Source organism: Lepisosteus platostomus, chromosome 6 (assembly GCF_059453375.1).
Source record: "Lepisosteus platostomus isolate fLepPlt1 chromosome 6, fLepPlt1.hap1, whole genome shotgun sequence".
NCBI classification, from domain to species: Eukaryota; Metazoa; Chordata; class Actinopteri; order Semionotiformes; family Lepisosteidae; genus Lepisosteus; species Lepisosteus platostomus.
In genome coordinates this window covers 31,639,410-31,663,989 of record NC_142616.1, presented here as the reverse complement: position 1 = coordinate 31,663,989, position 24,580 = coordinate 31,639,410, and the positions used below count along the sequence as shown (strand labels likewise).

At 37.1% G+C, this 24,580-nt stretch overlaps 1 protein-coding gene across 11 annotated transcripts in view; it reads left to right on the top strand.

Moving 5' to 3' along the window:
• marchf8 (membrane-associated ring finger (C3HC4) 8) overlaps positions 1-24,580 on the top strand; it is a 93,702-nt gene that overhangs the window by 25,664 nt on the left and 43,458 nt on the right. For 7 of the 11 annotated variants that reach the window (XM_088635401.1, XM_088635403.1, XM_088635400.1 and 4 more), the window contains exons 2-3: positions 2,032-2,214; positions 6,730-6,747. In XM_088635401.1, coding sequence (XP_088491527.1) covers positions 2,116-2,214; positions 6,730-6,747 — 117 coding nt within the window. In that variant the 5' untranslated portion in view covers positions 2,032-2,115. The remainder of the gene's footprint in view (positions 1-2,031; positions 2,215-6,729; positions 6,748-24,580) is intronic. The other 4 variants (XM_088635405.1, XM_088635407.1, XM_088635411.1 and 1 more) reach the window with 1 other exon arrangement.

Below are 24,580 nucleotides of genomic sequence, written 5' to 3'. Positions count from 1 at the left end.
CATTCCATAGCTGGGTCTGAAGTGTGAAATCCTCCTCTGCTGTTGGGAATGGTCCAGCAGAATGGAGGAGCTTTTTTTCTGGAGAAACAGAATGCATGCGAGAAGCAGACACTTTGGCAGGCTGCTGAGCACACATTGTCAGAACATGGTGCAACATGTGCCAGCTCCTTCTGGATCTGATACCTTCTGGAGTGTGCTTTTTTTTTTACAGTGTTTTGCGTTTCCAACATTCCGTTTAAATCATTCCGTTTTGCAAAATTGTTTCTTGATTTGAACTACATCTATGCTTTTTCTGCGTTTTGTCTACCTTCTGCTACTTAGTGCCACAGCTTGAACGTGTACTGTTGTTCATGAGACTGATAATGTAATGGTGGCAATATGTCGGGGCTAATACACTTGCAATGATCACTTAAATTCTAGATCAGTTCCTTAAAGGAATGTGCCTGTAAAAACGTCTGGTTATATATACTCATGCATTTTATTTTGGAATATTTGTGTTAAAAACCTCTTACAACAAATGCATGGGTTATGTTGTCTACCCATGTACAAAAGAATGGCTATTACAACAGCCGTTGATTTTAGATGAACTATGAACTACATTGAAATCCAATATTCACACAAGTTTGCTTTTTAAAAAAAATATTCTGCATGAGAAATACTACAAGAAAACTGTTGGAGTAAGCCCTGCATCATGAAAGAGGTGGCCAAAATATTAGTTTTTAAACCGTTTCCCCATGTAAAATATTTCTTTTAAAAATTCAGTTGATTATCTTGTGGGAATAACTTTTGCAGGGTGTTTGCCATATGGTAATGACTTTTGTCAACCATAAAACCAGCCTTTAGGATGTAGAGCTATATACTGTACAGTATAATGTGAATATATGAATCGGCCAGCGTTTGAAATGTATCCTCTCTGCTATAATGCTTAAGTGGGATTCAACAGACTTCTTTTGTACAACTTCACTTTGGCCATAGTTTCTTTACTCCTACCACCTTCACAATAAGCTCATTGTGCTGTGTAATAGCCGAGTCACCTATTTGCAAAAACATCGTCATCTAGATGCTTTGTTCTAACGGGAAAGAACATTTAAGAGTCACTTAGTTTAAGGTGGTTTCTGTTTTCACGGTTTGGTTCTGGTCTTTTCTTTGGTGTGGGAGTTAACAAAAAGGGTTTCACAAATTGCAGTGTGGAGTGACCTTTTTTGTTTTGCTCTGTGGTCCTGATTCTCACAGAGAGGTTTCAAAGGTAGCTTTGAGGAATGTTTGTATTTATACAATACTCTCCCTCTTTCGCCAGGCTGCATTTGTGTTTTGCATTTCTCCATTCTGTTTGTGCCCCAGATGTGCACCCCAGCAGACATGCGCTGGGAGATGGTGGAGCTGGGCAGTGTGCATTGTGGAGAGCGTACAGTAGCATCCGTAACTCTGAACAAACCCTCAGCAGTGATGGAGCTGTCAAAGGGAATGAACAAATAAATACCCAGGAAGTCCAAAATGGAATAGAAAAAGACTACAGGGACAGAATTAAAAAATATTTTTTTTCATATTTATTTTTTTCTTCAGAGGAGATCTCTCCTTTATACATCATGCCCAGTTAGGCAGTTATTCACTACATTGTGCATTCAAAACAGAAGAAAATACAGACATGGACTGCAGTTAAAACATTCTCAGTGTTAAATCTGAAAAAGTATAGTGATTTTTAAAAATGTACACTGTAAATGATGAAGATTCACACTGACAAAACTATAAGCTTTGATTTTCAGCGGTAACTCAATGGACACCTGAGGAAAGACAGATGTCAGTTTATCTTTTAACACACAAATTGTGCTATGGCTATGTTTTGTGTCTTCCGGGCTATTTCTATGAGCTGCTTATGACAATTGGGGAAAAAATGGGTTTTCTATTTTTAAACTGCCTATTGCAATTTACCAGCATGGGTGTCTGAGAAACGACTTCCCTTTTGATAATTCTCTGATACTAGTGTGTTGGCGAAAAAAACCCTAAATGTTTCTCTTTGTGCGTTCTTTTCAGACTGTGCGGGGATTACAATAGGACCCAACATGACGGTGTTTCTGAAAAAGGCTCTGTTTGTTTAAGAACCTCCAGTCGGCTGTGATGAACATGCCACTGCATCAAATCTCTGTCATTCCACGGGATGTGAATTCATCAAGAGGCTCAAGTGGGAAATCAAAGGAGAAGGACCGGGAAAAACAGGTAGGACCCAGAGCTCTGCTTGGGTAAATTCCATCGACGGCAAATAGCAGTTCCATGCTCTTTGACCTGTTGGCTGAAAATGGCAGATTTTGTAAGACACGTGTTTTTTCCCTGCTTTTGTCTTACATACTGTACAATACAGTATGTGATCAGCACCCTGGAGATTATAAATGGCCTGCAGGGGGATCAATTCTAAACAAACGAAGCTATCCATTTACTAGTACTAGATTTTTTTTTTAAAATTGGTTTTCCCACAAGAAATACTTAAATTAATAACGCTCATGGTTTTGCAGTTTCTTATGCATTGTGTGGCTGTGGGCACACTGTGTCCCGTGAGACACAAATATGGTTTTAGGTTGCCCACCACTAACTTATGCATTCTGAGTGCATATCTGTTGTGCTTCAGAGCAGATTTCAATTTGATGCTCTGCCTCTATAGAAGAATTTATTTTTGAAGGGTAGCAGGCAGGAAGAAGTCAATATGTTAAAGCAAGGGGCTTTACACTTGAGGTTCTGTGGGAAAGGCTGTGAGGACGGTGTTATTTTTACTTGTTGGTTTCTTAAAGAGACATTGTTTATTGTCATAATACAGGACAAAACTCTTTGAAAATGCAGACAATAAACAAAGACCTTTTTGAAGTATGTTGTAATTATGAGAATCAAAAACTTAATTTCCTTAGTATTTTTCTTGTGGCTCAACAGCTGAAAGCGTAAGCCTTACATATTTCTAATGGTCTGTGTGTGTGACATACTCTTCTCTCATAACTGTCCCTACAAACACTTTAAATTTTTAAAATCTTGCAATATTTCTAGTCTTCCTGAAAGATAAAAAAAAGATGTGTGTTCTCAATGTTGCTCTATAGTTCAAACTCTTCTCAGTTGAGCCTGTTCCATAAGTTATTATTGCTCTATCCATCAAGTTAAATGGAAACTTAATAGTTATTGTAATATCTCTGTTGGATTTATAACATTAGATGTATAAAAGTATTAAAAGATCATATTGAGGGTTGTGTCCATGATATTGGTGTTGAAAATGACCAAATTTCCACAGCTTGGGAGAGTATGATGAGGGATTTAACCTGGCAGGCTTATCTGTGTACCTGACAGTTGTTGGTGAAACAGTTTATGAAAATGTATTTTAGAGTCAAGGCTGAGGTTATTATTACACATTGTGGGACAACTAATCTCACGTTCAGAGTTAAGCTATAAATTAGTGCTAGTGCTGCCTCTCTTCACAAATGAAGTAAGTGCTAGCAGACCACACGTGTTGGGAATGAAGTAGTTTCATTCAGTCATCTTCCTACATACAGTATGTACAGTTAATATGTTTAACTCCAGTACTGTAGACCTTTTTTAATAAGAGAGAAAAGTGAGCCATAAAATAAAATGTGAAATTTAAAAACTGAAAAAATAGGAAGAAAGGGTAAGGAAACCTAACTTGTCAGTTTAGTTAATCTTGTGTAGCATATAGAGCAGTACACTGTTTCGTGTAGGTTCAAAAAACATGTTGAGGCAAAATGTATAAAATAAACAAACATCAAAAGAAAAAATGGTTGTCTAGTCATTGGAACTGTGTATTATTGTGCAACTTGAGAAATGTAATATTATAGATGCACTTAAGCAGTAAGTAATCTTTGGAAGTTCTGGTTTTACATCTGAAGATATGAGGTCGGAAAATTCTCCTCTGAAGCCTCCATCACCTTGAAGTCCGGATCCAAGGGCCAAAGCAGTAGAGAATGCTTTCTAATTGATAGCTGTGAAAACCCCAGATCCAGTGACGCACAAGCTCCCAACACACCAGCAAGCCCAGTCTGTCTAAGAGGGATGATGCACGCCTTTTTATGTACAAAGTTTTAAATGAAGCATTCGTACATTAGGATATTTTGAAATGGCATTTATATTATCACATCAGATTTCTTCCTCTGCAAATCTCTGCAGTTTAAGATTGAAGCATCCAGTAGAAAAACATCAAAGGAGTTCTGGCCCAGCAGGTACACCGTTGGCACATTCTGCAGAATGAAGGTGCAAGTAAAAAAGAGAAAGAAGAGCCTGGTTACTTGTTCTAAGATTATTAGTCCTAAACCGTGCAAATAAAAATATCTGTTAGAAATATTATTTAAAAAATAGTCAGAACAGGGATCCTTGTATCACTCTGAAGTGAAGGGGAGAAATGATAATTGTCTGTAAGGAGTCTGGGATTACAGAAAATCTGAGAGGGAGAATACCACGTTTTCTGGGTCTTCTGATAGACCCCAAATTATAATTATAGAGCAAAGTTGCAGTCTACAGTGTCTGAGGGAAACATAAGCATAAATGAAATCTTACAGGCTGCATGTAAAGAACTGACTATTTCAGTGGAAACTGAGGTACAGAAACATCAGGATTTAGGCAGATGAACAATTGAAACACAGAGAAGAACCAATATCAGACAATATTACATAATTAAGGTTTTGGTCAGAGATTAATGATTTTTCACCTAATGTCTTGAGCAACAACAGCAGTGTAGTCTGGATGTAGGACTTCTACTACAAACTTCTACTACTGCTTTTGAGAGATTCAGTCTCTTTGTTTTATAACTCTGGAGCTACTGTATTTTTTCCATGTTTCCCTTCCATACAAAACTATTTCACTTTCCACACTTGAAGAGCTGTAAACAAAATTGTTTATTACAATTTAAATAGTATTGTGTAAAAATTAGTAGGAAATTCAAAAGTACTGGAACAATCTCTGGGAGTTACTGTACTGCTCCCTCTTAAAGCATAAATTACAATAAATATACTGCACTGCTTCAGTAAGTAGAGAATAATTTCTCTAAATCTATTTTAGCAATAAAAAGCAGTGGTCTAGTTCTATGCACTCAGTTTACTTGATGTTTCCTCATATTTTTAAATTTTTCTATTTCCCATTAATTTCAAAGTGTTTTTCCCAATTACAACTTTGTTGTGCAACAAGCATATTGAATTGTTTTGATTTGTCAGTATTTTGGAGTAAGTATGTCACAGCGACTATGTTTTTGTGGACATACGTCTGAGTGTTTCTTATATAACCAAATGACAAAAACAAAAGATGTGCTAAGGCAATCTGTGGTCAAGTCCTTGCTTTTCATTGAATGACAATACCCTTTGCGCTCGAGGCGCTCAAGTATATAATCCCAGCTGTTTTAAAGAGGTCTTGTTGCATATGGCAAATGGTATGTTTTAAGTCACTGACTTCATTTTGTTTTGAAGCAGTATTTTATTGTAACCTAGCATATTTCCATAAATGGTACTGCACCGTGGGTCTTGAGAGGAAATTTAGGAAAACGGAGGAAAGATTGATGTTTGCGTGCAGGGTCACCAACACACAATTGGTTGACCCTTAAAGTACAAACATTTTTAAGACCCTTATATCATAGATATAACCTCCTATTCCTGTAGAGAAGTCTCCAGAATGTTTGGAGCTCCATTTAGTGTAGACAATGCAGATCTAATTAATGTTTGGGGGAGGACTTTGGCTGTTCAAGCCTATCTATTGAATGGCATAGTATCGGTGGGGAAGTAAGTCATATCCTCAGTTGAATCTTAGTCTGCAGTTCCCCTCCTAGAATCACAGTTTTTAAAGAGAAATAATTTGAATCCACTTCTGTTCAGTACTTTCAGCCAGAGTCGTGGTTGAGCACCTGGCGACTTCAGATTGTATAGAAAACATTAGATATTAAGTTTTAATAAAGACTTCACAGGGTAGTGCAGACACTTTTATACAGTCTTAACATACTTTAAATTTTAAGCCTTCACAGACTTTGAAGAATGAGTGCCTAAAATGTCACTAGAGGAAAAGAAAAATTCCTGTATGCATGGACTATGTTCAGTCTCATTTTATGTTAATCCTCTTCTCAGGAAAGATCTGATCAGCTTGTGATCAAGAGCAAACACCTTTCAACACCTCAATAACTTCGTCAGATATATTCCTATATAACCATAAGATATTAATGAAAATGTTTTTTTTCTATTCTAAACTGATATGCTGGATTTATAAAATACCCAGATGCAAGGGTAAGATGCAAGAATGATGAAGTAATGCCTTTTCTGAATTTTCCCATCACATCTGCAGTATTTAGCATTCCTTTAACTATTTTCATGAGGAAAATTGACCAAAATATTCCTTTGAATATACTAGGTTAAGGTTTTCCGTTTAGGTTTGTCTGATGGAAGCTTAACGGACAAATAAAATACACTGTGATAGAGGAATTTATTTTTACAAGCAAAAGAGACTACTGTAAATGCAGTAATTCCAAAACAGTCTTGGCATGACTCAGCTGGTTGTTGACTCAATCTTCTCTTGTTTAGGGTTATGTAAAATGAAAAAAATGGTTAAACCATTTACCTTGCGGTACGGCTATTAACTTTCAGGAGAAACATTAATACAATTTGAAAAAAAAAGTAAAGGGCAATCTCCCTGTGTGCATTTTATTTTATTTTTTTAATCAAATGCTTTTTGATGTGTTAACCATTCAAAATGTTGTTTTTTTTATTCTAGCCTGCAATGAAGAGTACAGTAAGTAAAATTGATTATGTGGTTTTACCTCTGTGAAAATAAGGGGCTGTAGTAACAGTACTGTAGAAAATTCCTGTTACATTAGGAGGCCGTAAAATAGACGGATGTAGGTTTGTAGTCTACAATCTAAAGTGTACATGTCTAAAAACCTTCTTGTCAATTATTGGTGTTTTTCAGATAATATTCACCTTGTTACAAATGAAAAAAGTGATATGTAGTAAGATTAATTTATTTTTTAATGTTTCTTTGATCTTGATTTCAAGATTATAAGTTCATTGATGTTCTATTGTGAGAAGTATACAAAATATACACTGGTAAAAATTAAATTAGTATATACTATAATATAGTATATTACTATAATAGAACAGCAGGATTCTGTAACAGAAATCTGCAGAACGGTTTCAGAGAGTCTACATTTTCCAAAAGGTACTGCAGTTTTCACTTATTCACTTATAAAGGCAACCATTTAAAAAAATAACCCTTGGTCAGAAAGCAGTGATACAAGTGGATGAACAGAATAAAATATTTAAATTCTAAATGGGAGTGTAAATCACTAAGATATAAAATAGTCTTTACTGAACAGGATGAAGTGTTGGACCCAGTGGAGCTCAGACCCAGCTCCTTTTTACTATGAGAGTGAGATCCAGGGCTGTATAGTTGAAAATACATCAAAAGCACTCTACTGTAATTGATGTCTCAAGGCACAGTATCTTTATAACTTTAAAAGATAACTTATGATTAAAGGTTATGAGGCTGTCTTGTTTTGCTAATATGATACACAGTATTATTTTTCCACAAGTGGAGGAAGGTTAATTAGATGTTCTCATTTTCTGTGCAAATCGTTTTGACATTGTGACCTGAAACAGTCACATGACACTTCCACATGTAGGACTTTATTTTCACATTGGACCAGTAAATAAGAGGATTTAATCTAGAAGACCACTGCTAGGCCCTGTGACCTTGCTTTCAAGGGTGTGTTATTAACCAAAGGAAAATAAAGATCAACTGAACATGCAGAGTACAGCAAAACAACAATATGAATAATTTACCCCTCAGTATGGATATATATATATACAGTATCTATCCAATATTGGATGATGAGCTGTGTTGTCTTTGCACCAAACATCTCTTTTAGAATTAAGGCCAAAAAATTCAACCTTTGTCTCATCAGACCATAAAACATTTTCCCACATGGTTTGGGGTCATTGTATTTTTTTTTGTGTGCAAAATTTAGATGGGTTTGGATGTTCTTTTTTTGTGAGAAATGGCTTCCATCTTGCCACCCTACCCCATAGCTCAGACGTGCAGAATACGGGATATTGTTGTCACATGTAAGGAGTGACCAATACCTGCTAGAAATTCATGCAGCTCCTTAAATGTTGCTGTAGGCCTCTTGGTAGCCACCCTGAAAAATCCCTGTGCAGCCACAATTTCTCCACTTATTGATGATAGTCTTCACAGTGCATCATGGTACATCCAATCCCTTTGATATTCTTTTATACCCCTCTCCTGATGGGTACCTTTCAACAATAAGATCCTATAGATGTCTTGTCAGCCTCTTGTGGACCATGGCTATCCTAGTAGGATCCAACCACAAACGTTTCAAGGAAATCCTACAGGAACAGCTGATTTTTATTTGGGGTTAATCTGAATCACTTTCATTGATGGCAGGTGTATGCTGCTTAACTTTAGACATGATTTTGAATGTGATTAGTTAACTCTGAACACAACTACAGCCCCCATTATAAAAGGGTGTGCAGACTTATGCAGCCAGGGTGTTGTAGGTTTTTTAGTTTTAATTTTTTTTCCCCAAAATTATCTGTTTGTTTTTCTCCTGCATTTTATTGGTTGCAAGGTCACATTAAAGGTGGAAAAATGTCTGACATGGTTTATCTTGATTTCTGGCTTTACATCACAAAAACCTGCAATTTAAATAAGGGTGTGTAGACTTTTTATATCCACTGTAAATTTTAAATTTCATTTCACATGAAGGATTAATTCTGCAAAAATAGAACCTGCAGGATCAAATATTTTTTTTCCTCTTTGATAATGTCACGGGGCTATATAATGGTTTGGTTCTTTGTGATATCTCGATGTCAGAATGACCTCTACATTTAGCAGAGGTACCTGCTGCTTTGAAACACAGAATCTTGGCGTTATTTCCCACTGGTAAGGCGCACACTCTTTGAACTGTGAAACACCAGTCTCCATTGGTGAATAAACATATCGGGAAGACTGTGTATGTCCCGACAGCATCAGTTTAGCATCAAGCTTACTAAATAAAAAAACCCCAACTAATTTATGTCTCACAGGGCACATTTATGTTCAAAACCTTTGAGATCAAAGAAGGTTGAGAGGATACCATGGGAGTCCATTTTTTCCTTGAATGGGTTCAGTATTTAGTCTTTGTTCCATTTGCACCTAGCAGAGCTCCTGCCTGTTGTGACTTAGATGCTACAAGAACACTTCTTTCTCTCTGAGTAGTGTTCCTCATAGCTCAAGCCAACGTATGTGGTTTAGGCTCTGGATGACGCATAGGACCAGTGCATCCCAGAGGTGCACTACTGGGTTCATCCCAGTGCATTTTGTGCTGTGCCTGGGAAGTCTGAAAGGTGCATGCTACGTTGATGGGGCCGTGGACCGTCGATGCATAAAGGCAAGGGCATATCTTTGAACAAACTAAGGTGCAATGTGTGAGGTATAACTTTGCGTATTAACTATCAATAAACCCTATGCATGATATTTTTATACTCTATTACAATCCATACCATCATACCTCCACCTTTGAACTGGGGCACTTGTGCAATGCAACATGGATACTACCTCTCGCCGTGTCTCTGCACACCATCGTGCCAGATGGATCTGTGACTCCTGCTGAACACTCCTGCGCCAGTTTCCATGTGGTCAGTTTCTGTAGGAATGCCGATGTGCCCTGGATAAGATATTGCCTTATGCTGGTTATTCAGGACCACGCCAGCATGTAGGTGGGCTCTGATACCTCCATCCTTTAAATGCCGTCTACTGTTGGGGAGCTGATCTGGCCAGGTGTTACTGCGTCAGTTTTGGATAGGGGGCTTCCCACAGGTTTCCTTTGTTTTAAGAAATATTAAGTGCTGGAAAGAGTAGTGCTAATTTGCCCTTTCATGTGGGGGGTTGTAAACTGACAATCTGACAAAAGAAAGAACATGCACACTGATGCTTTTCAGAACAAAAAATGCACCCAAGCAGTTCTTATTATTTTTGTCAGCTTTTTTTCTGCATTTTACCACATAGATCTTATTACTCGTGTTAGTCTGGTTTTACCCAGAGTGCCAACAGTTTTGGGGAATCGTTTGGGTTTGCAGCTGCCGTTGAGTAGAAATGTAATACTAGAGAAAACTTTTACAATTAATAATATTAGTGATTAATTTCTGAACTCCGAAGGCAATACTAGCCAGGTCGAGCCTTGTCACTTTTGATGGGAGTAGTTTTGACATTCAGAAACCTCCCAATATCTCTTCAACTTATGACGTACCTTCTATGAGAAGCACCTGAAACTCTGCCCAACAAGAGAAAGCAAAAATAACTTGTTTAATCAAGTGGTATTCATTCTTGATAAAACGCAAAGGCCAAAAAAAAAGTCTCTGGCTCTCATTGTGTGCAGTCTGGTCTTGGAAGTCACACACTAAGCCACCATCATAAAATCACATGTTCTGACAAGAACATTAAGTTACAGTATGTGCCGAATGTTTGTAAACCAAGTTGTGGCTTAAATCTTTTTCAGAATGTCCACTGGCAGAACGTGAAGTTGCATGATTATGTGCTGTGGATTTAGCAAAAACAGGAGTACTGTAGGTCAACAATTTTTATAACAGCTTTGTTTTGCTTTATTGACTGTGAGCTTTTCTTTATTTCAGTGATGCATTCCAACTCACCTGCGTAAACCTGTCAACATTTTCTCAGTTGATGCATGTGGCCAAGCAAAGATTTTTCAGTGATCTGTATGAGAAACTGCGAGCACAAGCAATGTGTGCACAAATATTTTTTTATACTACACTACTGTTTTAATGATGAATTAAAGAGGGTAAAGTTGTATTTTTTAGTTTACTGTTTTCTTGTAGTTTTCACTACATAACTAGTCACTAAACACATGATACTTTACAGCCATGTAATGCCTTCAATAGAAGACTCAAATCATACAGATATGCAAGAAATCACAATTTAAAAAATGCTTAAGAAACACCCTGCTTTTTTTCTAATCTTGGATCTTGGCTTTGCCAAGGTTCGTGTCTCAATGACAAATGTGAGATAAACAGGAAACAGCTGTTAAACAGGAGCATGTGACTTCCAAAATATTTAAATTAGTTCTTTAGCTCTCACACATAGAAATGCTGTATGCATGAGCTGGCTAAAGCTCTTGATACTATTTAAGACAAATGCTTGAAACAATCATACAGAAAAGCCTGGTTAAGGAGGAGGAGGTTTAAGAAAATGTAGTCTTTCTGATGGCCTTTGTAAGTGTTAATCACATCTACAGTACTTTTTGACAAAATATGATTCTGAATGCTAAGTTCAACAACCAGTTAAAGAATAAAAATTTAAGCCTTGTATTTGTAATCTGACAGTGGTGGGAGAGTCACCAAACATTGTTTCTCTTATTAGACACAGCTGCCCCACATTAACTTTACCTTGCTGGAAACAACTGTGGTGATCTGTTGTTGCAGTTAAAATTAATGTCCCTGTGACATCTGCCTGAAGTGCCTAAGAATTAAATGAGCATTACAACATTTTGTATGTTCTATTTAAAAGAAACACCTCAGTCCTAAAAATTACTCTCATGCTTGTTAATAGTAGGCTGAACTTGTAATTGCCTTACTTTAAAAAAAAAGTGATTTAAAAAAAAAAAGTGATTTTGATTTCTAACTCATTTCACAGTTGCATTTCAAGTGCATTTGCTGAGTATAAATAATTGTAGCAGGTCTCCAGGGCGTTCCCTATCCGTATACGAAAACATCCACAGATTAATTTTTGCAATATGTTCTTAATGTGTTTAAAACTAGTTTCAGACAGTAAGGTGTTTACCAATCTGTCTGTCAAGCCTGCAGGCTGTTACACAAATCACTCTAAGTCTAAGTTCACTTTCTTAAGTTATAATATTAGTATCAGTGGCTGTATAGTCTTTTTCAAAAACTGATTTTTAATACTCCATGCCGATTCAATGAATCTGAACTTATATTAATGAATTATGTCCTAAAGGAAGTTAAAAAAAAAGTTATAAAATGCAAGTTCTTATCCCAATTTTCGCTAGTTCGTATTTTCATCTTTAACTAGTACATTGAAAAATATTCTATTCATGACATTTTGTATCTGAAGCTATTTTGAAAATGTACAGTACTTAATTATAAAACAAGTCTTTCCCCAGCTTCCCCAAACACATTTACAGTAATGATATTGTATAGCTCAGAATGAAAAAAGTTCATATTCTCAGTATGAGTCAGTAAAAAGATTGTACTGAAATAATTGGCATGGGGGCGGATATATAATTTGTGAAATTTGATGATATAGTAATAAATTGTAAGACATTGCGAGACAAAATGAGAAAATCTCATCTTTGAAAAGATATGTTGCTGCTCTTGATTCAGTCCAGAGAAGAACAATATATTGCTTAAAGTAATTTTCCCCAGCAAGAAGCTGAGGGAACTGAACTCCCAAAATATTTAAATTATAAAAACAAGAAGCAAACCACGTGTTTTTTTATTTTTTGTGTTTGTTTGCTGCATACTTTACAAGCTAGGACAAAATACAACAGATTTTCCTTAATTCAGTATGCATAGATTGATTGAAAGGATACAGTTGACGAACAGTTTGAAAGGAAACAGTTGAAGCACGATTTATGAAACACGTACATGTGTGGAGAAGAGTGTTCTCGAGTCCCTGTGTCCAAATTATGTAACAATATACAGGCCTTGAGTGACAGTCAGAACAAAAGGCATTTTTTATGTATGTTCAATGAATGAAACACCACTACAATTAAGTTTAATATGTTTAACTACATACAGACAAAAACCCCATATAGTCAGGGATAAAAGATAGGATAAAGATGAGAAACAGCAGTAAAATAAATGATCATACTGTACACTGAAGTGCTGCCACCTATGGGATTAAACTTGAACTGGATCCTTTTCAGCTGCAGAGTACACTACAGAGGGAGGGTACACCAGAGTACATCTTGACCTCCATACTTGTTAGAAATGAGTGGGCTAAAAATGCATCCTTGGTGGAGGCCTGTTCTTTGTCTCTGTAGCCTGTGTACTTAACCTTCAGTAACAACTCATCATAGTAGAAAAGCTGCAGCTCTTGTGGAAGTCAGCACTTCTGACCAAATTTCTCTCCATAGCAGGCTTGGAAAAAATAATGTAGGGCCAAAAGCTTTATTCTTTTTAAATTTTGTCTTATCCATTCCCAATGTTGGTGGCAGCTATTACAATGTTGATGGCTGGGCTCCGATGGATTTTAGGTTCAGTCGACATAATTCCAGTTATGTTTACAGTTGAGGAAACAGTGTTACTAAATTACTAAATTATCTCAGCAGCACCATGTAGATAATGTAGCACTTCTGTTTTCCTGCTATAACTGAATGCGTCTTTACCTTTTAATGAAGAAAGATTTTTATATTTTACGGTTTTAAAAATGATACAGTAAATATGTTTTTATGTGTACAATGGTAAAGAAGTGGTATAATAGTTTTGCCTAAATGCCAAAAATTAGATGAGAAGGTAAATGAGCTAGATCTGTCTGTCTCTTCAGATTACCATGTATACGGTTGCTGATGTATGTTATGATTGGGAGTCAATGTAAGGTTATTCTTTATAAGACTGTAGAGTAAAACATACTTCCATTACATTAAAACTGAGAAGTTATATAATGGAAAGAGAAGAATAATCAACTTTATGAAACAGTTGCTTCCAGAGGGATAAGCTAGACTGCGATTGGAGCAGTTGCATTTCACCTATAAAAGTGTTGAGCATTTTTAGAAGCAGGTTTAATGCTGACTTGAAAGATCACACACGGGGAACAAATGTGGATTACCTGCGTCAGGACAGCACACGTGCCTTCAAGACACGAGGGGCCTTTCTTTTCCAACTGGGAAGGAAAGAAACAAAAGAGACAAAGCACATAGAAACCTAGCTGTGGGGTTGCTGAAGGCTGTCCAACAGAAAAGTTAAACACTGGAGAAAGTGTCGTTTTCTCTCAAACAGCTGGGGGTAGTAAAAATACCCCTGGAGCCATTGTTAACTGCTAGGAGATGCTGAACTATAGAGGAACTGTCAGTTGAACCAAAGAAATTGTGTTCCTGTGTGGTATGGGGGTGTTCTCTGAGTTTTGGCAGCAAACACTTGATGAAGAAAAGCAACTGCAGATAATCTCTTCTAATTAACCCCAAGATTCAGTTTTTTTGGCAGCATCTTCTATGACAGGGCTAGACTAAGGAAATACCGACTTATGCGTGTTCAAATGGTTTCTGGAGTAAAGCAAGAAAGGAGAGCTCACTATGTCTGGGAGATGAATGGATCTTTGGAAACCTTACAACTGTGAAAACAAGGTTCATAGATACCACTTTGTATGTGTAAAGTAAAGCAAGTTAATAGTGTTCTTACAGATACCTTTGGAGCCAGTGTAATTATTAGTGACATATTTACTGTAATTCCATACTCCCACAGTCGAGATGATTTCTTCTCTGAAGGCTGCAGTAGCCGTCTGCTCATGACAAAGCCTCAGCATGATTACATGCATTTCAGGTGTGGTTAAAACAGTCACAAATAACAACTTACTGTGCTGTTAATAAAGTACTTTATCATGAATATAAACTGTTGGCAGCAATCCCCTCGCTGGGTTGGTTTTTATGCACTTAATTGATTCTTCAGTGGGTCATCTGAGATTGAACAGTATTTCTTTGGGGGTTTTAAGGGAAGACCCTTGGACTGGACAGTATACTTTTTTTTTCTTTATGTGAGATGTTTTTATGAAATGTGCCTGTATATTTTGAAATGAAGGGTGTATGAAAAATTGCAGGGGTTGCTGGCTGACCTGGTAGCTTATTCTTGGTTTCTAAAGAGGTCTGTTGTTATTGTGTTCTTCTGGCTTCAAGCAGTCTTTGTGACTTGTATTTGTGAATGCTTGTGATTGATCACATCAGGCCCTGAGGTCTTATCCTTGGTGAGATCACCAATATACTGTACTAAAACAATATTTTAGTTTAACCAAAGCTGTTAAACATGATTATCTAAATTAGATTTGTAAATCTATGCCTTCTTAGTCAAATGAACATTGTATAAAATTAGCCAATTTAAGCACAAAGATATTCTAACCACTTAATTATAGAGTGTAAACAACAGGAAAAAAAAGTTCCATTGTTATGCACCAGTACAATCAGATGTAATTGGTGCAATATTTTCTTAAACGTATTGCTCTCCTTTCTAATTGGTAACACAAATAAAGATGTAAGTTTACACATGAGAGGAGACCATTCAAGCATTTTCTTTTCGTAAGAAGACATTGTATTGCCCCTCTAGCAAAGTAGAAGCAACAATTTCAATTTCTTATTAAAAGATAAAATGTTAATGTATAGGATATTCAATTTTTTTGGTCTTGCTGGTACAGTACTGCAAAAAGAATCGTGGGAGGTGTGGTACTTTAAATGTGGACATTTTAGGGTTATTTTTATTCATTGTTACTGATGGTGAGAAATGTTATCCCTAGTCTGCAACTAAAAGGACAGATAAAATAGTGTGAAATATACTATTTCAAAGACCTATTCAATCTTGAGACATTATTCCATTAACTGAATTGCACTATTCAATGTACACCTTTAAGTGAAAGTGAAGTTGTCATCATTAAGTCATTAAACTGTCTTTATGATATGAAGTATGACCTGCATTCTGTCAATATTGGAGCCTTCTGAAGAGTTTGGATATATTGATACTTAAAATGCAAGATTTTCATAGGTGCGACATTGCCATTACGTGTAGATTTTGTAAATAATGGGAAAGGCTCTGGGAAATTTCGGGAATCTGTATTCTTGCCGAAATTGTTTTACTACCACATTTAACTTTTCAATTCACAGGTGGCACCAGGCAACACTACCAGGGTCCTTCATTACAGGATCATAATCAGCTCTACAGTATATTTCCTCTACAGCCTGCTTTTACAAGACTGCTAGATCCCTGATTAGAGTTGGAATAGCTGATCTTCTGATCATTGGGATTTACAGTAGCATTGTGGAAGGGATTAACTGAGGTTTATTGAGGACACTTCCACACTTGTAATTATAGATTACAGTAAATGGTTCGATTTGTACTAATTGTCCAGAGTTGAAGCTTTCAGTACTCCTGTAAGTGATCCACAAATGAAAGCAGCGTTGAATTAAATATGTCCACAGGGATTATTACAATAATATAATCTAGATCACATTCTTTAAATGGTAATATTCTTCTGATTGGGGTCCATACAAAACCTTTATGATTATTTAGTATTTTGTTTAGTAAACCTTTAATATTATTTATTATTATTAACTTTAATATTTGGGAAACACCTCCACCCTCCACCTCTGGTTCTGTTACTGCCAGTATGTTTTATTATTTGGTACAAATCCAGGCAAGTACAGTATATTAAATTGTTTGTTATGGCTCCTAATCTGTGCAATTCTAACACCAGTCTACACATCGCGGGTAACCTGTCAGTTCTGCTAGGTTTCAAACCGAGACCCAATGGTAACGTACTGTAGTCCTTCTCATGTTTGCTGTAACAGCTGGGAGCATACTTGTGTTCATACCGGTCACTTGCCGATAGCATCAAAGATATTCTGTTACATTAAGCACTATAGGGCCTTAATCATTTGACTTTAACTTAATTTAGTCTGGATTTGTTGTTCGCGATACTGCATATTCCTTCCATTCTTTGTGAATGTTATTAATAACCGCTAATTCAATCAGAGTATATCCAGCAGGTGATAAAATGTCAAAATGTTAATTAGTTGATGGTAAATTTGTGATTCCTTTCATTTCTGCACTGTATAACATTGGCCCTCCATGCAGATGTTTGATAGTGCTGTAGCTTCATTTAATTTAAATGAGGCTTTCCTCACTGCTCTTTTTGTTTTGCAAAGAGCTTTTTTTATGAGTTTTTTAATGATACTGTAAGGTAAAAACTAAGTTGGGTAGGTTTTGTTGGAAAGATGAGATCACTAGTAATGGACAAGGCCATTTCTGAAACAAAAGATGTCCTCATAAATATAACATCTGTATTAACCGATGTTCTAACAGTAAGTGGAAAACCGTATCATGATTGTTAAGATTTCATCTTTTAAAAAAAAACTTTTGAAAAAGTGTCTGCAGTAATTACAGCAAAAGCCCATGCCTGTGTGTTTAAGAATTAAGAAGAAAAGGATGATTACAGTCCTGTTCAGTTTGGAGGAACTCAAATCCCAACCCATCAAACGTCGTCCTGGTACTTAAAAGTTCTGAGAATCTGTATTGTTTCCATTGAAGTAAAAAGGCAGAGTAGTTTAAGCTGTATTGTAGCTATTCCTTGAAAATGGGGATAATTTGTCACTCACTTTTAGAAATTCCTTAATTCGTACTGTATTGTATTCTGTTGTAACATGCCCTTTTCTCTACATTAATAGAGATATTAATGCCATTCTCTGCCTCAGAAAACACTCTAGCCTGATCTTACAATGATTTCCAGGCCTGTGTTTCTCTTTTGGAAATATACAAAGGGAAATGATCAAGTGGTCTGCGGTAGAGATGAAGGTTTTCTCTTTTCATATTTTAAAAGGAAGAAGGCAGAGTATTGCAGGCTTTCTCTCCAAAACAATGAAGTGACTTTTGATTTAATTTTTAATAAGATGTGTCATGCAGAAATAAATATCCATTGTGAAGCTGGGGTCATCATCTAACTGCAGGTGCAGGCGAGAAAGAAACTCTTCTGCTGAGACACCGCGGTATAAGAAACAATTTCTTATTGTTTGTGCCTTTCATTAGAATCTTACCATACTGTATGCAGTATGTTTCCCTACTGTTTATTACTTATCAACATTTTAATTTGCTTCAAGATTTGATTTTAAATAGAAATATTAGCTGGAGAAGAAATATACTGCCACTGATCTCAATGCTAGAGCTATGTGTTCTTATAGGTTTACTTGACAGAAAATGCATTTCCTTTCCTTTAATATAAACAGTATCAGATGTCCTTCCAATCCTCAATGATTCACCATCCATAATGAAAGGTATCACAAGATCGCTCATTTAAAGTGAAGGTATGAATTCAATGTATTTTTTGTGAAGGCAGTAATGAAATAAGTGTGAAAAGCAGTGTAAAATGGACAGGACTTATACCACTTGAGGAACCAACAAGTGCAATGCAAACTGTACAGTATTGTTGTCAGTTCTAATATATATTACTGTCATTTAATACAACAGTATGTCACAGCCAGTGCTGTAATAATATAGATATTAATGCTAATCCTGTCAGCTATAGTGATAATATGATGTGAATAACGTGGGTGAAGGTTGATAAGGGCAGCAAGACTTTCTGTTGTCTCTTTGTCTGTGCAGAGCCCTGCTGGTGTAATAAAAATGGAACCAAACATGTCTTGTGGCCTAATGCCATGTAAGCAGTAGTTCTTCCCTTCACTTCTTAAAATGGAGTTCTGCAAATACTGCATACTGCATCTTAGAGAAAAAAATTCTAATCCTCCACAAAATGCTGAGAAAGAAGAAAGCAAAAACTCTGAGATCTGAAAGCATTTTTAAGAAATGTGTTGGTGACTGTTGGATTTTATGATAGAACTAAAAAAAGCATGTTTTCAGTCGCTAATGCTAAACTCTGTTGGCCTGAAGGACTACAAGCATGCTAATAGTTTTGGGAGAGGTTGCTTGACAGTTGCTAATTGTGACTTTAAGAGGGATTTTGGAACTTTTGTACCAAATGTTTTGTTGCCTTTTTTAAGACTTTCCATATCTCTGTTCCCAATTGTGTTGCTGTCACAATTAAGCAACAGACAAAACCTCTTCCTCTGTGGTCCGTACTGCATCATGCACTTTACAAGGGAGGTCTCATTGATGTGTATTCTGCTCTTAAATAGCTGCTTGAAAAAATCCATGTTTTTCAGAGTTATTTCAGCCTAGCCACATACAGAGAGGTGAGCTCATCCGGGATCAGCCATTAGACTACAGAAAAGGCCAGTGAATTGTGTACGCTTTTTCTGAAAGCCGAGTGAGGTGAAAGGCATTGCTGGTTACCCAGGAAACTGTGCCAGAGATTAATAGTGTAAGCAAGACTGGCAACTCCCTGTGCTGCAGTGCACAGCACGTCCTGGCTGTGCTTCAGCAAGTGGTGTTTCTTATCCAGAGACGCACAGCTATGAAATAAGGTCCGTAAGAGTCTTGAATGAGTCCATCTCTTTTATCAGCAAGCCAAATGGTCTAATGGACACTGAAGGAATACATGGAGACAAAGAAACATTGTGTTCTAGATACTGTAGCACATTACTCAATACCCAAAATAATACTAATGAAAATTGGCTACATCATCTAGTTGAAGCTAAAGCTTCTTTATATGCATTCACTGTAAGAAAAAAAAATGGTTTCCCCTAATCATGGGAATCTGGGGACAAAAGGGATTTAAGAAAACCAAGGTATTAAAACAGGAAAATCTACTGCTTCTTTTAAATTCAGTTATTAAAATATTCCATCCAAGAAAGGAAGACATCTCTATCTTATCTCTTTTGGAATTATACTAGCATATACAGCTAATGAACCCAAAAATGGAAACACCTTCGTAAATGAGGGTCATCAAATATGCTTCCACTCCAGTCAGCTCGTGTGTTAAGTAAACAAAAAACATCCTGGAAAGTTCAAGGTCATGTATAAAACAGGCTGAACAGGCCTGGGTGACTATAATCAAGGCTAGCATGCCTGCATGCCTCATTGACTTTGAAAGAGGGTTGTTGTGTGTTTGGCAGGAGCTTCAGTGGCCAAGACAGCTAAACTTGCTGATCTTGCACTTGCAACACTCCGAGGTAAAGCCATCAGCAGAAAAGGCCGACGGGGTGAAGAAGCACACACTCTGCGATATCTGTGCAATAATAAATGTAAGGCAAGCACAGGGAGCATCTGCCACTTCGTCTCCAGATTTTGATCTGGAGCAGGATCAGCCAGCTGCTTCGAAAACGGTCCGCCGCAAGCTCCACAGAGTGGGATGCTGTAGTTGAGGTGCACTGCGCAAGTTGTACTTCACTCCTGGCAATGCACGAGCCTACTGGTCTACAGAGCACAGGCAATGTACTACCAATCAGTGAAAGAATGTGATATGGTCAGATGAATCATTCGTATCGCTTGCTCGTGTTCCATAATCGTCCTTCTCCACGTTCTCCACAAGCGCATGAGCGCGCACATGGTGTCAACGTAAAGAACTCCATTACCCTGAGTACTTGGTTCCAACAGTGAAAGGTTCTGGTAGCTCCATAATGTTTTTGGGCACATTTTGCTGGTGTTGTTTGGGTGCACTTATTCCCTTGAAAAGCCAGGTCAATGCTAATTGCAGCAAGGGGTTTCTTCCAGGATAACAAAGCCCCCAGCCACAGAGCACGTGTGGTTGCCCAGTAGTTTAGGTAATATGACCCTGATGTTTTCCAGACGTCATGGCCTTCTCAGTCGCCAGTTCTGAACCCAGTCCAGCATTTATGAGGTATTTAGGAACAACACCTGACAGAACAATTTCCATCTCCTGGAGAATTCCAGGATAAATGATAATAGGGCACAAACAGGTTGTACTGGTCATACATGGTGGCTGTTACATCCCCATGTGAGTGTCCGTATATATTATTTCCACTTCCTGTGTTAAGTCCCGAAGTGTCTAGGGCTAAAGGGGTGTAACATTTCGGATAGTTTTTGGATCCAGGTGGGTTCCTGGTGAGGGACTAAGTGACTGGTATGTAATAGGACACAATAACACTCAGGGAAAGGGAGCTAGAGCGGTGCCAAAGAAAATAAAACAACAAACAAGATGGAGCTGGCTAAGAAAGTGAGGGAAAGCTAACCTAACTACAATACAAAACCCGAAACACTCGGTCTTCGGCGTCTTCAAACACCCTAGCTTAAACACACATGGACCACACACTCAGACGTAACATCCTGTATTCAGCTACCCTCCCCATTCCCCCATTGGTCCATCACTACACCATTTTTGCCGTGGTGACATCATCGTCAATCAACTCTCGACCAATCAGAACTCAGGAATGGGCAGGAGACCCAAAACTTTGTCTCTTTGCTCTGCGGGACTAAAACTCAGAGATTCCTGTATAGACTCTCGAACAGTAAATAAAAAGGTGTTCCATTGGTTTTATTTGCTTTTTGCGAGTCTATACAGGAATCTCTTAGTTTTAGTCCCGCAGAGCTTGTATTCGGGCATACCGTTCGAGGTCCATTAAAGGTTTTAAAGGAGAACATTTTAAACATTGAATCAAGTCCTAAGACTAATGTGCTAACTTATGTTAGTCAATTCCGAGAGCGCCTACATAACCCTTACACGGCAAAGAATTCACTAGGAGTTGTACAGAAAGGCATGGAATTTAGCAATGATAAGAAAGCTGTTTTCCGTTCATATCAATCTGGTGACAAAGTTTTGGTTCTCCTGCCCGTTCCTGAGTTCTGATTGGTCGTGAGTTGATCGACGATGATGTCACCACGGCAAAGATGGTGTAGTGATGGACCAATGTGATGGTAGCTGAATACAGGAAGTGGGGGGAAAAAAAACAAAACATACGGACACACACATGAGGACGTAACAGTGGCCCAACACCATATGTTGGCATGACCATTTTACCACTACCTTTACATTTCATGTACATTTTGCATAATTTTATCACAAGCTGAAATTATTTCACCGTTCAAAATATTTTTACGTGGAATCTAAGATGCTGAAATAAACCCACAAAAACAATATCAGTGCAGCTTTATGAGACTTAATTCTTTTATGGACTGAAAAAAGAGAATTAGTGACTGGTCCTTGAACTGATCAAATTGCTTAAAATCTTTTTTAAATTGCTTAAAAAAATGTTTTATGTACATTACTGATTCAGGTGTTTTATTCTTTTATTCTTTGCATTTCTTATCTTATATCTTTCTTTGATAATTTAAAGAACTAGTTTATCAACATGATAAACTGGATCCCTGACTCGGTTCGACCATTTTCCTTAATGGGAACAATATTAGAACAAGGTTTATAAGGAGATTATACCTAAAATGGCTCTTCTGGTTCTTCTAATGGACTTGAGTAGGGAAAGTACAAAATGTGGAAATTTAATGCATGAATAGAATTTAAGATGCATGAAGCTTTGATTCCAGGAATGCTGAACTAGGCCAACCACAGGTGTGTTAATTGAAAGATACATTGCCATAGAAACCCACATGAAAGTTATTGTTTGCTCTCTGTGCAGATGTCTTTTTTTTCCATGAAAAGGGCAACGTGGATTAGATTCCATGTCCTCATTAGAAAGAGCTGTCACAGATTAATTTGCAACAGGACCGGAATGGATCGGAGCAGTTCTGCAGCTGTATGTGATCTTTAACTTCTGAAACGCACATATGAAATCTATCATCACAGCCAGACTCAGCCAGAGAGGGCTGTTGGCTGATTTTCAAAGGCACAAGACCAGCGTCATCAAGTGGGATATTGAAGTTGTCGCATCCCAATTAGCAGTGTAATATGGAGGTTTTATTATTTTAGTGCTCTGCTTTTTCACATGCTAAAAGGGATCATTAGAAAAACTACACTGAGGCTCTTTGCCATTGTTTTCACTTTTTACATTTAGTAACGTTTTCCTGCTAATTGTTCTGTCAAAATGCTCTACAAACAAAAGGCTACAATAGGTCACAGAATGTAAATACTCTTAAATAGCAAAGCTATGATTCAAGAGTAATTTTGGAAGTTAAATTAACCATAAAGTCATTAGTCTTATTGATTATGAACTAAAATGACAAAAAAGGTGCTGAAACTAGATAAGAGTAATTGTAATGGACAAAGGAGCAGTCATACATTATACACTTATAGTATTTTCATAATGTCTTCTCTTTTTAAACCCCCTAATGACCTTAAATACATTTCGGAAATTGTAATTTTCTTAATTTGTTTCTTAGAATATTGCATTGTCCAATAGCATTACACAAGGGAGGTAGTCCCATAACATGACAATATGAAATCCTAGTTTTAGTTGGTTACAATGCAAAAGATATTTTACAGAGGTTTAAGTTAAATTGAATATGGACTCATTTTATATTAACAGTATAAATGTTTTCTCTGCATAGCTGCAAAGATGTTTTCAGCACATCCCCTAAAAAAACAGCAGGTATGAACTTAGTGCAGTATGAAGCTATTTGTGGCGTCTCTTGTATTGATCTTTCACATGTGACCAAAGCTATTTTAGGAGTGATTTCAGTACCTCTTACTGAGGACTCCTTTTGATTATACTAGGGAAATAGAATTTTATCACACAGGGTGCTTTGGTATGGAGTGATTGCAGGTTACCATGATTGAAAAGCAGAATCCGGTTTAAATATGAAAAAGTCCAAGCCGTTGAAATGATCAAAGTCACGGCTAAAAAAACTTTCATTCAGAATCCTCCCTTCCATTTCCAGTTGAGTACAATATCCTGAGACTATCAGCAGACCTACAAATAAAACAGAAGTGTTTATTCACTCCTCACCATTGCTTAATTTATTACAGACAAATGGTCCTCCCTGGGGGATGTAAAGTGCAGTATGTATTGTGTGTCTGGGATAATTGTGTAAAAAATGGTTCATGTCTAATATAAAGGCTTGAGAACTAGTGCTACAGGAGAGCCTGCAGTACCACATCAGCTTTATCTTGGTAGCCTCGCACAGTGAAGGCAGCTGACAGTATTTAGATGAATACATTTCCAAAAAGGAAGGAAAAAAACTTCATACACAGGAAATGTGGAATGTTAGGCCCACTGTTATGTAAAAAATGCCACAGAATATTTCTGTTAGACACTTTATTTTCGCTACAAAAATAGGATGTCTTCGAGGCAGGCACTTACTGTAGTCTCACTCTGAGGTGTAATCCAAATAATTCTTTGTTTTCTTCTTTTCCAATGTGTCGAGAAGGTCTTCTGTCCTTCCTTATACTAGAATCACAAAGGAAGAATTTGTTAGTTCAGACAGCATTTTATGTAACAAGGTCTGTGTCAGTTTTCCGAAAGCATACATACAGTATGTTAGGTTTGGTAAGGCAGAAAGTCCAAGGTCTAGGCTTGTCCGTAAGTCTGGTGTCTCCCTTCATCACAGGCATATTAGGAGCAGACATCTGTTTCCTGTCCTCTGACCAGTGAGATTATAAAGCAAAGTACTGTTAATGTTTCTGTTGTAGTATGTCCTTCTCGGTAAACCATGAGAGCTATTGAAAGTTGCAATTTGGGTCATTTCAATCTCTCCCATATCTTTTCATGCTTAACCCAATTTCTTTGCTTCATTTTACATCGTGACCAAGATTCTGTAGATGAAAATGTTGTATAAGATTAATTATATAAAGGTTATAAAAAGCCCATCTTCCCTTCACATTGTCACATACCTGAGAACCCAACCTTCTTTAATGCATAAGCAGTAAAAAATGTGTAAAGTTCATTCTATGTAACAGATCTCATCTGGTGGCACAAGAATCAGAATTGGTGTATCAAAAACTATTTATCTTGTTTTTTCAAATATCACTCGCCTCTCTAGTAGTTTCGCCAGTGAGGAATCTGAATGACACTGTTGTCTAAATTGTCTTATAAAAA